The 13,668-nt window shown below is 42.0% G+C and overlaps 1 protein-coding gene across 7 annotated transcripts in view; it reads left to right on the top strand.

Annotated features, from left to right (window-relative positions):
* Positions 1-13,668, top strand: part of NALCN (sodium leak channel, non-selective) — a 317,004-nt gene that overhangs the window by 175,586 nt on the left and 127,750 nt on the right. For all 7 annotated transcript variants that reach the window (XR_014819860.1, XM_084982252.1, XM_084982251.1 and 4 more), the window contains exon 14: positions 12,022-12,159. Coding sequence is in view for 6 of the 7 variants with exons in the window: in XM_084982252.1 (XP_084838378.1) it covers positions 12,022-12,159 (138 nt within the window). In the remaining variant the exon portion in view is untranslated. The remainder of the gene's footprint in view (positions 1-12,021; positions 12,160-13,668) is intronic.

Raw genomic sequence — 13,668 nt, 5'->3', positions numbered from 1 at the left:
TTTACGAGATGAATGAATATATCCACATCCCGCTTTCACAGCTAGAAAAAGATTCACTAGCTTTTGCAGATGAGCTTCTGCCATCTTTCCTTTTACTCTTGAAATTATGCTTAAGTGCAGACTCTACTTAAAGTAATTTGCTGCTGGAAGAGGCATAACATTTTGATTTCTGCTTTGCTTCTAATTACATTCAAGCTCATTTTGACATTTAAGGCCAATTACACTGGTCTAGCTTCAGCAAGACTTTTCCATAGCAGTCTAAAATTTGACCAATAAACAGGCTCCCCCCCTTTTTATTCATTTAAATGGAATGCTTGGCAACAAGCATATTTGGGGAATTATAAAAGCAAAATAAATAATGTGGGTTCGTTTTGGAAAAAAAAAAAAAAGCGAAGAACTGTTTGGTCTTTCTTGCCAATGTGAACGGCAGTCACAGAATTAATCGAAACCACCAGTTTCAACTTTGTTTCTTTTTAAATCACAAGGAATAAGGCAAAATCATTTAACAGAGAAATTAATATTTTAAATGTTTCACTTTGTTAACAGCGAAGGTAGTTGATTTCAACAGATCTCAAATTCCAAGAGTCTGTGTAGAGAGAGAGACATACATGGCTCCAAAAACTTTGTCACTCAAAAGTCATGAGTAACTAAACTCTTCAGAACTCTCCAGGCCCTACAACAAAATTCAGTCAGTGTTCCAATCCACTCCATCCTATATATAGGATGGCTTAGAGCACACACAGCTCTTAATTTATTTAGCTCCCTGCTTCCAGCCTACTTGCTAACACTACGATTTTTACTGTTTATTCAATAAATTCTCTCATCTTTGACAGCACCAACAGACAATTTTTAGTATCTGTTAGTAACGAAACATTTTTTTTTTTCTTTTAGGGCTGCACCTACAGTAGTATGTGGAAATTCCCAGGCAAGGAGTCGAATCTGAGCTGCAGCTACTGGCCTCCAGCACAGCCACAGCAATGCCAGATCCGAGCTGCGTCTGTGACATATGCCTCAGCTTGTAGCAATGCCGGATCTTTAGCCTACTGGGCGAGGCCAGGGATCGAACTCACATCCTCATGAACACTAGTGCGATTCGTTTCCTCTGAGCCACGATGGGAACTCCGTCAGCCTCTATTTTATTTCTTTTTATAATTTTTTTATTTTCCCACTGTACAGCAAGGGGGTCAGGCTATCCTTACATGTATACGTTACAATTACATTTTTTTCCCCACCCTTTGTTCTGTTGCAACATGAGTATCTAGACATAGTTCTCAATGCTATTCAGCAGGATCTCCTTGTAAATCTATTCTAAGTTGTGTCTGAGAAGCCCAAGCTCCCGATCCCTCCCACTCCCTCCCCCTCCCATCAGGCAGCCACAAGTCTCTTCTCCAAGTCCATGATTTTCTTTTCTGAGGAGATGTTCATTTGTGCTGGATAGTAGATTCCAGTTATAAGTGATATCATATGGTATTTGTCTTTGTCTTTCTGGCTCATTTCACTCAGCATGAGATTCTCTAGTTCCATCTATGTTGCTGCAAATGGCATGATGGCATTCTTTTTTATGGCTGAGTAGTATTCCATTGTTTATATATACCACATCTTCCGAATCCAATCCTCTGTCGATGGTCATTTGGGTTGTTTCCATGTCCTGGCTATTGTGAATAGTGCTTCAATGAACATGCGGGTGCATGCGTCTCTTTTAAGTAGAGTTTTGTCCAGATAGATACCCAAGAGTGGGATTGCGGGGTCATATGGAAGTTCTATGTATAGATTTCTAAGGTATCTCCAAACTGTTCTCCATAGTGGCTGTACCAGTTTACATTCCCACCAACAGTGCAGGAGGGCTCCCTTTTCTCCACAGCCCCTCCAGCACTTGCTATTTGTGGATTTATTAATGATGGCCATTCTGACTGGTGTGAGGTGGTATCTCATGGTAGTTTTGATTTGCATTTCTCTTATAATCAGCGATGTTGAGCATTTTTTCATGTGTTTGTTGGCCATCTGTGTATCTTCTTTGGAGAAATGTCTATTCAGGTCTTTTGCCCATTTTTCCATTGATTGATTGGCTTTTTTGCTGTTGGGTTGTATAAGTTGTTTATATATTCTAGAGATTAAGCCCTTGTCGGTTGCATCATTTGAAACTATTTTCTCCCATTCTGTAAGTTGTCTTTTTGTTTTCTTTTGGGTTTCCTTTGCTGTGCAAAAGCTTTTCAGTTTGATGAGGTTCCATGGGTTTATTTTTGCTCTAATTTCTATTGCTTTGGGAGACTGACCTGAGAAAATATTCATGATGTTGATGTCAGAGAGTGTTTTGCCTATGTTTTCTTCTAGGAGTTTGATGGTGTCCTGTCGTATATTTAAGTCTTTCAGCCATTTTGAGTTTATTTTTGTGCATGGTGTGAGGGTATGTTCTAGCTTCATTGCTTTGCATGCAGCTGTCCAGGTTTCCCAGCAATGCTTGCTGAATAGACTTTCTTTTTGCCATTTGATGTTCTTGCCTCCCTTGTCAAAGATTAATTGACCATAGGTGTCAGGGTTTATTTCCGGATTTTCTATTCTGTTCCATTGGTCTGTCTGTCTGTTTTGATACCAGTACCACACTGTTTTGATGACTGTGGCTTGTAGTATTTCTTGAAGTCTGGGAGAGTTATGCCTCCTGCTTGGTTCTCCCAGATGGGAGAGCCAAAGGGGAGCAGTTTAAGATAGAGGCTGAACCGAGCGTCAGCCTCTATTTTAAACTGCTCCCCTTTGGCTCTCCCGTCTGGGAGAGGCATCATTTTAAAAAATCTTTTTTTAAATTAGAGTTGATTTACATTGTTGTGGCGATTCCCCCTGTACAGCAAAGTGACCTAGTCATACATATACATATGTTCTTTTTCTCGTGTTATCGTCCATCATGTTCAGTGAGGTCCTGCTCTATAGCCCAGGACACTATATCCAGCCTCTGGTGAAGGGCATCTTTGGAGAGTGAGGGCGGAGACCAGGCGGTCAAGGTTAGATCCGATGCCAAGCATTGGAAAACTCCTGGTGGAGGCTGGCTGGGCGGTGTTGAGGCCTCTTTGGAGGCCAAGGTGGAAGGGAGCCCATTTCCCAAGGGAACCGGTGCCACTGGCCGGGGAGGGACACACAGGACGTGTTAGACGCACCTAGGAGTTGGCATGTTTCCTGAGAGTTTGGCGAAAAAAAAAAAAAAGATGGAGTTTGGGGAACTGGGAAGAGTGAGTTTGAATCCAGGGGCCATGGAATTCCATCTAAACCATTTTTTTTTTTTTGAGGTTGAACATTTTAAATTTATTTATTGACCATTTATATTTATTTATTTTAACTTTTTATTGTTATTTTCCCAGTACAATTTTCTTTCTACTGTACAGCATGGTGACCCAGTTACACTTACATGTATACTGAGATCCTGCTGTGTAGCACTGAGAACTATGTCTAGTCATTTATGATGGAGCATGATAATGGAAGAAAAAAAAAGAGAGATTTGAAGTAAAGAAATGGCTACTGCCGATGGCTTTAATGTTACAATACGATGGTTTCAAACTCACAGTGTTTGTATTTATGGTCAGTTTAGTTTAGCCACAGTGAGTGGTGGCTCTCAGAGCTTTTATTTACTGTAGGTTTTTTGAAATACCTGTAATGTTATCGTCGTTGGTTTTTCCCAACCCCTAACTCCATCACACCTTGATCTTATTAGTCATGATGTTGCCAAGCAATGTACTTGTTAGAAATTTAATTTCAACATTAGGTAGGTCCAACATTTACTATATATTGGTATCATTGTAAATATTGTTAAAGCTTTGAATAATCAAGTTTCAAATAAAAGGAACCAGACAAGAAAATATTAAAGGATCGTGAGGTCAGTGGGTTTTTCGGAAGAAGATAAAACTCTTGTACATTTTATTGCTAGTTGAATGGGGGAAAGAGAAGCAAGGGGATTGAGGAGGTGAATAATGAAGGCAATTAAAACCCAAGGAGGTGTCACTTTTGCACTCAGTGAATACCATCCAGGCAAATATTCCATTTTACGGCTGACTGGTAGTAAGACACAGCCACAGCGGGGACACTCTTAATAAAAAAGGTTGAGCTACTATATAAGTTGTCACATGGATTTCATCTTGAAAGCAGATCTTTTGTAGAGAGAGAGTTCTGGAAACCAGCTAAAGATAGATAAGATAGATGCAAATTATATTGTATGTCAGTGATCTGAGTTATATTTCCTCACCACATTTAAAAATTTTGAATGTCTGTGTTTTTAAAGTAAATATATGTTCCACATGCATTTTAATACATAGCAAAAAAATACATTGTGTAAGGTAAATTTTATGTCCACCAAAAACCTATATACGAGTGTTCCTAGCAGCATTTATTCTAATAGCCATAAAGTAGAAATGACCCAAATACCCATCAACTGAGAAGTAAATACAATGTGATATATCTGTATAATGAAACATCACTTGGCAATAAAAGGGGATGAAGTGCTGATACAGATTACAGTATGGATGAATCCTGATCACATATTCTATGATTCTACTTATAGAAAATGTTGGGAGTTCCCATCATGGCTCAGTGGTTAACAAACCCGACTAGCATCCAGGAGGATTCGGGTTCAATCCCTGGTCTCGCTGAGTGGGTTAAGGATCTGGCATTGCTGTGAGCTGTGGTGTACATCACAGACGTGGCTTGGATCCCACGTTGCTGGGGCTGTGGTGTCGGCTGGTGCCTATAGCTCTGATTCGACCTCTTGCCTGGGGACATCCATATGCTATGAGCGTGGACCCTAAAAAAAAAAAAAAAAAAAAAGACGAAAAAAGAAAATGTTCACAGTAGGCAGCTCCACAGAGACAGACAGTGTGGCATTGGTTGTTGAAGGCTGAAGTAGGGAGGAATGGAGAGTGACTGCTATGGGGACATAGTTTGGAAGCAGATGATGAAAAAGTTCTTAAATTAGTTACTAGTGATGTTGGACCACTGTGAAGAAACTAAACCACTTAATTACCCACTTGGAATGGTGAACTTTATGGTATAGAAGCCATAGCTCAACAAAGCTGTTACTTTAAAAAGTTCAAAAAGGAGTTCCCACTGTGGCTCAGTGGGTTAAGAACCCAGCACAGTGTCCATGAGGATGTGTGTTCAATCCCTGGCCATGCTCAGTGGTTAAGGATACTGTGTTGCCTCAAGCTGCACAGTGTAGGTCACAGGTGCAGCTCGAATCCGGTGTTGCCGAGGCCATGGCATTGGCCATCAACTGCAGCTCTGATTCAGCCCCTAGCCTGGGAACTTCCATATGCCACAAGGGTGGCTGTAAAAAAGAAAAAATTTTTAAAAATTAAAAACAATAAAAAGTTGGAGTTCCCATTGTGGCTCAGCAGTAACGAACCCGACTAGGATCCATGAGGATGCCTGTTCAATCCCTGGCCTCGCTCAGTGGGCTAAGGGTCCAGTGTTGCCATGAGCTGTGGTGTAGGTCTCAGACAGGGCTCAGATCTGGCATTGCTGTGGCTGTGGCGTCTGCTGGCAGCTATAGCTCTGATTTGACCCATAGTCTGGGAACCTCCTTATGCTGTGGGTGTGGCCCTATAAAGCAAAAAGTAATAATAATAAAACATTTTTTAAAAAAATAATAAAATTAGGCGCCCCCTTTCCTAGTTCCTCAGTGCTTTCTGTTCCAATCCTCAGAGTTCCAAGTTTATAGCATAGGCACCCGAGCATGTGTGTACACACAAACCATATCCAGATATGTACATTACCAATAGGATCACACTATGTATTCTGCTTGCTGTGTGTTGGCCAAAACCTAAGATGTTTACTCACCTGCTTAAAATATTTAATGAGTTTTAACCTAAGTTGATATCCACACATACTTTAAAAACCCCCAAAGATGCACTGGACCATCAAGATATAAGTATACATCCATGATATTTTTTTAAGGGCTAAAAGGTACTTGACAAGGTCTGGATAAGCACTTTCAGCCTGTTATTTCAGCATAGCAAAACAGCCTTGCTCTGCTTTCACCTAACGCTAAGAAGGTCCATTAGAAAGAGATTTGGCATCAGAAATGGATCACTGGGGCCCTGGGAAGAAGGGTGTCCTGTGTTGATGAACTTGGCGCCTCTGAGGCCTGGCCCTCGGTGACCCTGGTGGATGCATGGTCCAGCGGATGCTGTTTACCCACCTGGGTGGTTCAAGGGGTGTTAATTAGAACAAAAGGGAAGCTGTAAAAAACACTTGTTTATTCTCCTTTTCTCCTTCTTGATGGGATCATTTTTATTCAAGTCTCCAATCTCAGTTTATGACCAGAGAGTACAGCACCAAAATGTGAGGCTGCTAAGGGGGAAACTGTTAGCTGTCTGGGATATGGAGCACTCGTGAGGATAAACGTGGGACGGAGACCAAGAACCGAGGTTGGATTTAGCAGGATTTCCTGGCAGATTGGATGTAGGATGTGAGGAAATGAGAAGGACCAAGGATTCTGCGAGGTCATTGGCTTGAGTAATTTGAAGAATGGATTTATCTTTTTCCACAATGGGAAGGAATATAGGAAGAATAGGTTTGGGGAGCAGAGCATGAAGAGTTTAATTTGGAACATTTAATGCTTGAGATCCCTGGTGGGTATGTGGAGTTGATTCTGGCCATGGGGCTGGAAGTGCAGATGCGGGCGTCATCCGTGCAGAGGTGGTATTTTCAGGCATTGGAATGGATGAGACCCACCAGTCAGTGAATGTTGAAAGGCAAGAAAGAGATCTGAGGACTGAGCCCTGAGGCTCTGCAACATTAGAAAATTGAGGAGAAAGCAGCAAAAGAGCCTGGGCTGGCAGGGAGTTGTGTGGCCCCACGGTGTGGTGCTTGGGCCCTTCAATGACTCCAAGACCTTGTTATCTGCTCTCACATGTGTTTCTCCTGCATCATCCCCAGAACAGCTCTTTCCCTCACACTCTGGTCTTCTGGCTCTTGCCCTCCCACCAGGGTCCACACACTTTTCTTTGCCCCCATACACCCAAGGGATATGACAGACTCCAGCTGGAAGTCATATACGCAGTGGAATATTACTCAGCCATAAACAAGCATGAAATGATGCCATTTGCAGCAACATGAATGGGCCTGGAAGTTATCATACTCAGGCAAGTAAATCAGACAGAGAAAGACAAATATCATATGAGATCTCCCATATGTGGAATCTAATAAAAATAATACAGTAGAACTTATAAAACAGAAAAAAAGGTTTCAAAACCAAACTTATGTTTACAAAGGGAAAACATGGTGGGGAAGGAGTACATTAGGGGGTTGGGCTTTGGTATATACCCCTATTATATATAAAATAGATGGGAAACGAAGACCTACTCTATAGCACGGGGTAATCTACTCAATAGTCCATAATAACCTATGAGGGAAAAGACTCTGAAAAGGAATGGATGTATGTGTGTGTAACTGTTTTGCTTTGCTGTAGCCCTGAAATTAACTCAACTCTGTACGTTAACTGTATTCCAATAACATTTTTAAAAAAAGATGGTACAAGAAGCTTCCAAAAAATAAAAGATAAAAGAAGGAGGAACTCCTGCAGCTGATAGTTTTCAAAACCTTCCTTCTCCATTCAGAGAACATCACTGCAATCTCTCTCTTCAGCGCACTGTCTTTCCCACTTCACTTCTGTTCATTCAGAGATGCAGCTTCCTCCGAACGGCCTTAGGGTCTAACTCTGGCTCTGTAATGGTCCCTCCCTTGCTCTCACCCAACTGCATGGCTGTTCCCCATCATTCCACCACCTCCAGATTCTGGGGCTACCCGGGTGGTTTTTGCTGTAGCCTTCACGTGGGATTCCTGAGCGATGCTTGGGGGTTGACTTCTGTTCTTCCCTGACGGGGCCAGAGGTGTTTATCCCAGATCACGTCCTGTGCAGCTGGCCTGTTCTCAGGTTCACTGCTCATCCCTGATTTAATTAGCCGCCACCAGACACCTGCAGCGTGAACAGAGCCTGACCTGCATAGGGCTGTTTAATATGTGATTCTGTCATTAGACACAAAAGAGAAAAAGCACTTGTCAATGAAGTGTTTACTCCTATTTACATCTATGGAATTGAACTGGGGAGATAAAATAGCAAAAATCATGCACCTTCTGTCCCTAAAACCTATAGAAATGAATAAAACAATTAATTATCCGCCTGGAGAAAAAAATGACATCAGCCATAACCACACAAAGAAAAGGCCACAATTTCATGCCATTATCTTTGAATAGCAGCTCCGAGGAGAGTCTGAGGGAGGAAGAGAGAGGGGGGGGCGGATCACAGAAGGGGCGTGAACACTCTAGGCTCAGGCCTCAAGCCTGTTCTCCAGAGGTCGAGAAGGAATTCAATTGGAAAAGCAAATCCCCAAACATGTGCTCGTCTCCCCCAGTCTGAGGAGCCTCGGGCCATGGAGGTGAGCACATCTCTGGAAAAGTCGTGGAAAATCTCCCCCAAGTGTAAGAAGGAATCCTTCCAGCCCTTTTGTCAGAGGCAAGCCAAACCGCTAGATCGCACCATTTTTATTTTTCCCAGCTGGGAGGAAGACTTGAGCAAAACAATCCTAATTTCTGAGAACCGAGGCTCTCTCGTAATAAACAACATTGTGGCATGGCGGAAGCAGGAAGAGAGAAGAGGAAAATAGAAACCAGGCAGGAAGAGGAGGCCCCAGGGGAGGGTGACAGGGGAGACCCCGTTGTCCTCTCCTGGTACCCAGAGTCCCCAAGCCAGCAGAATCAACCTGTCCTCCCTCTCGGAGTCAGCGGAGGATGAGTGACGCTGGACGGAAGCTGGTGAATTAGAGGAAGTGAACGCTGAGCCCAGGAGAAACGCTCTGTTACTCTGATAATCTCTTAGAGGCAAAATGGACCCTAATGATAATCTCATCGGACTTACTCTTTTTGAAGGTGAGGAAAATGGGGTTTAAAGATGGGTGATTAGCTCAAAGTGGCACTAACAGAAGAAGCCCCAGCGACGATGCTTCCAGTGTAAGTACGTTTGCAAGTATCGCTTCCTGTCCGAGAAATTCTGGAATCTACTACTTCCCAGGCCTCATCGCAGAGTAAGCTCACTTAGCAGTTTTCTTTACTAGAGATAATTCGGTGACCTTTTTTAGAAACATGGCATTTATTCAATGCCCAGCACAGAGTGGGTCTGTTTGAACACAGGAGCAATGAACTGTTAAATAAATCTGGACCTAGGACATCAGTTGTTTTTTTCTCTTATCCTTCGTCCATGTGCGAAACACTTTCCCCTCAAGTTAATTTTTCTATAATCTCTTTATCTGACAAAGTGTTTTGTTCATGAAAGTATGAAGTATGTTGTTAGCGGTACGTGAACACAGCATCAACATGAGCGAAGACAATATAATACTTTCCTTGCCAGGGTGCCTAAGAGAACATGAGCTTTAACTCATCCTAAAAATGCTTCAGAGACATTTTTCAATATGTCATTTAACCTCATAAGTACGCCAGCATGTATGATTGAGGGTGATTATTTTTTCCCTGTGTTTACTTTTCTATTGAATATTTATTATATCCAAAGGCAAGGAGCACAGGTTCCAAAGATGGTTCACGTAAAAATGTCAGATTGCTGTACCTTCTTCAACAGAGATGTCACCAGTGTGAACATGTGAGGACACATCCGAGAAGACTCAAAACACCTACAAGTATGAAAAGAATTTTAATGGACATGGATTTCTTTCCTCCAAAGTGACAGGACAGCTTGTGATTAAGTCCAACAGATTCATTCTTGGTACCTAGAGACCAGGAATTCAGGTGTACCTTTCAGCTGCCTTAAGCAGAAGCCAACTTCATTTGGTTTCATCTATAGCCTTGGCTTTCACGAATACTCAGCTCTTACGCATTCAATAAATGCCTGGGAACACGGAGCACAGAGCTATGGTTTTACAACCTGTTAGTTGAGACAAGCCACGTGGGTGAGAGCATTGGTGTTATCCTTGACTCTCTCCAGAGTCTCAGAGGAAGCAAAGTCTCATTTCTGCTCAGCTCAGCCACCTGAAAGTACATATTATGAGATGCTGCGAATTATATTTAAGAACAAAGGTTCTGTGATGGCACAATCTGTGTTTATAGGCACTTATATGAATAAACCAGCGAAAGGCTGGGCCATGGACTACCTCTATTACGGGCTGAAAATTAATTCGTGTCCTGCGTGAGGAGTGCCTTCGCAGTTTTGTTAAGGTTTTATCCGGAAATTTAAATCCCAGTAATCGTTCATTTGACATGTGAATCAAATACATTTGCCTCTAAGATATTATCAGAGTAACAGAGCTTTTCTCCTGGGCTCAGCGTTCACTTCCTCTAATTCACCAGCTTCCGTCCAGCATCACTCATCCTCCGCTGACTCCGAGAGGGAGGACAGGTTGATTCTGCTGGCTTGGGGACTCTGGGTACCAGGAGAGGACAACGGGGTCTCCCCTGTCACCCTCCCCTGGGGCCTCCTCTTCCTGCCTGGTTTCTATTTTCCTCTTCTCTCTTCCTGCTTCCGCCATGCCACAATGTTGTTTATTACGAGAGAGCCTCGGTTCTCAGAAATTAGGATTGTTTTGCTCAAGTCTTCCTCCCAGCTGGGAAAAATAAAAATGGTGCGATCTAGCGGTTTGGCTTGCCTCTGGCAAAAGGGCTGGAAGGATTCCTTCTTACACTTGGGGGAGATTTTCCACGACTTTTCCAGAGATGTGCTCACCTCCATGGCCCGAGGCTCCTCAGACTGGGGGAGACGAGCACATGTTTGGGGATTTGCTTTTCCAATTGAATTCCTTCTCGGCCTCTGGAGAACAGGCTTGAGGCCTGAGCCTAGAGTGTTCACGCCCCTTCTGTGATCCGCCCCCCTCTCTCTCTTCCTCCCTCAGACTCTCCTAGGAGCTGCTATTCAAAGATAATGGCATGAAATTGTGGCCTTTTCTTTGTGTGGTTATGGCTGATGTCATTTTTTTTTCCCCAGGCGGATAATTAATTGTTTTATTCATTTCTATAGGTTTTAGGGACAGAAGGTGCATGGTTTTTGCTATTTTATCCATCTTTGTATTGTCCTGGGCTTTATTTCTTAGACTCTCAATACAGTGAGAATTCAGTTTGCATCTTCCTTTGCACTGAAGCCCATAAAGATGTCTTTTAGAGTCACTAGATGCCAATTGTCCGCTTTCCCCAACGTCATCATAAGGTCTCATTAAGAAGCATTTATTTACCACCGCTGTGTACAGGATGCGTGAGTCAGAGATGTGCATGGAACTGCACATTTAGTAAGAAAAACGTGTAGGAATGGCACAGACTAAAGATCTTTGCAGAGAGTGAATGAGTCTTTCGGCTTGGCTAGATTTTCTTGGGAGTGCTCTTTTTCATTTTTATTTTATTTTGTGTTTCGTCTTAGTTTCTTCCTTGGTCTGGACTCTGCTTTGAATTTTTTTTTTTTTCATTGTGAAAATGTGATCATCTTTTGTTAAGTTGCCCAGCATGCCCATATCATTTTGAAATATTTCCTTTTTAAAGAGTCCTGTGTTTTTAATATAACTGAAAGAACGTGATAGATGGATACTATAAAAGTAAAATTAAGGTTATTATTCTCACTTGCCTTTGGACAATCAAATGTAATTCACTATAAAAATAAGTTGTGCTTAGCAGCAAAAAAAAAAAAAAAAAAAAAACAGGAATCTATTGGAAATGTTAAATAGTTAGCTTGCTAAAAAGGAAAAACAAGAAAGGCAATAAGCAAAAGTTCCTGATTCTGTTCCGATTTGCTCAGCAGTATTTACCACCAATAAGCTAATTTTAATTCAGGATAATTACTTTCATTTTTCCCACACTGAATGGTTGAATATCACGCTTTTTCGGATCTTTGTTCTTAGCCGTTTCCTATCTATTGAATTAAGACTGTTCTTTCCTTGATGAATCAGATGAAAATTAATAATACTGAGATCAGAGTCCTCAAACACCACGTACTAATTTTAAATTGCATTCAAGCCCAAAGCCGCTGTTTAATACCTCCATTCTTTTCCTCGGCAGGCATTTATGTCCATGTTCCAGATACTTACCCAGGAAGGATGGGTTGACGTCATGGACCAAACGCTAAATGCCGTGGGCCACATGTGGGCACCCGTGGTCGCCATCTATTTCATTCTCTATCACCTCTTTGCCACTCTGGTGAGTTTAGCATTGCTTTTCGGCTATAGCTTACAGTTCGTAGTGGAGATGAGCATCCACAGATTTTTGGCCTGTTTTCAATTTCAGAATGAGAGCCAGAGAACCAAGGTAGAGTAGTGCCATGCAGAGGTCTCTTCCATTCTGGATTTCTATGAGCCAAAGAACTACTGGAGCCCCCTAGGTTTCAGGCAGAAGTTGTCTCCATCAAGTACCAGTGGTTTGCATGGGGGAAAACAAGACAGAACGCCATGGAAACCCCATGTCCGTGTATTGACTTAACCATCCCTACGCATTCACACCCACGGTGCTCTAGGGATCAAACCAGAATTATCATTTGTTTTTTTATCATGTAGAGACACTCTCTTCAGTTTCACCGTATCCTTTTCTCAGCTGTAATTAAACTGAAGACAGAAGCTGGAGACCTCAGGGTGCAATCAGTTAATTAGAAACCAGCTCAGTATTACTGTGCTTTGTGTGACTAAAAGAAACACGGGGGCGGGGGGAAGAAACAGGGCTGTGAATATGGTCAAAAGCATGATATAAACTAAATACCAAAATCCAGGAAAAATTTTCTTCTGTCATACAAGTAGATTTTTCTCTTAGTTATATTTCTATTAAAAAGAAAGGAAAAAGTTACAAGATATGGCCTATGACATAGTTAATGATGTAATTCTCAGATCTTTCTAATTTGTACATATTTAAGAACCAAATTTCAGCTCTAATATTTGGTTAAAAGTTCCGAGGAGAGTCCCTAGAATATTATTCTTTGTCCAAAACACACGAAGTATAAACAACTGCTACTCTGTATCGGACCGCACAATGCATTATAATTTTTTCCTACTATTTGGAACAACCAAATTAGGTAATATTCCCACTTTAGAGAGGATGAAACTGTGAATTTGTCCAGCGTCACAAAGCGGGTCAGTGTGTGGCCTTACAACTATATATTGCTGCTTCCCTAGATTATGAAGCTTGCCATTGTCCCTGAAAATCCCTGCAGCACATTAAACCTCTGCCAGGAGCAACTAACATCAAACCAATTACATACGTGCTCTCAGGTCCCTGCAGTTCTGAATGTCTATGAATCAAATAAGCACGGGAGAAACTAGATGGGTTAAACTGGAGGTCACATCTGTTATGGGCCAAGGCCTTCCCAACGAAGACATGTCCATCAAAATCTGTCTGAGGCCACATTGTTAGGGAGTGGAAAGTCCTGGGTTCAAGTAGTGAAACCATGTAGAAATAGTTCAGGCATTGTTTACATGGGGTGGCTTTAAAAATATTCACGAAAGGAAAGAGCACTAAGCAGAGGGAATGGAAGTCTGGCGTCTAGAGCCAAATCTGGCTGCACTGGTGTTGGCAGGCACTCGGCCCTGAAGCCTTTGCTTCTTCCTTTCCGGGACCTCTAAGCTGTGTCATTCATTCATTTATTCATTCACTCATTCATTTACTCATAAACTCCCCTAATGTTTATTAAGCATCTACTTTGTGTTTAGGTTCCTTTAAAAC

Source organism: Sus scrofa, chromosome 11 (assembly GCF_054392235.1).
Source record: "Sus scrofa isolate SSC_HxYL_T2T_F1_AM1 chromosome 11, Sscrofa_HxYL_maternal_Yorkshire_Landrace_v2.0, whole genome shotgun sequence".
NCBI lineage: Eukaryota > Metazoa > Chordata > Mammalia > Artiodactyla > Suidae > Sus > Sus scrofa.
Note: the sequence above shows the minus strand (reverse complement) of the source record. Positions and strands in the feature narration are given on the sequence as shown.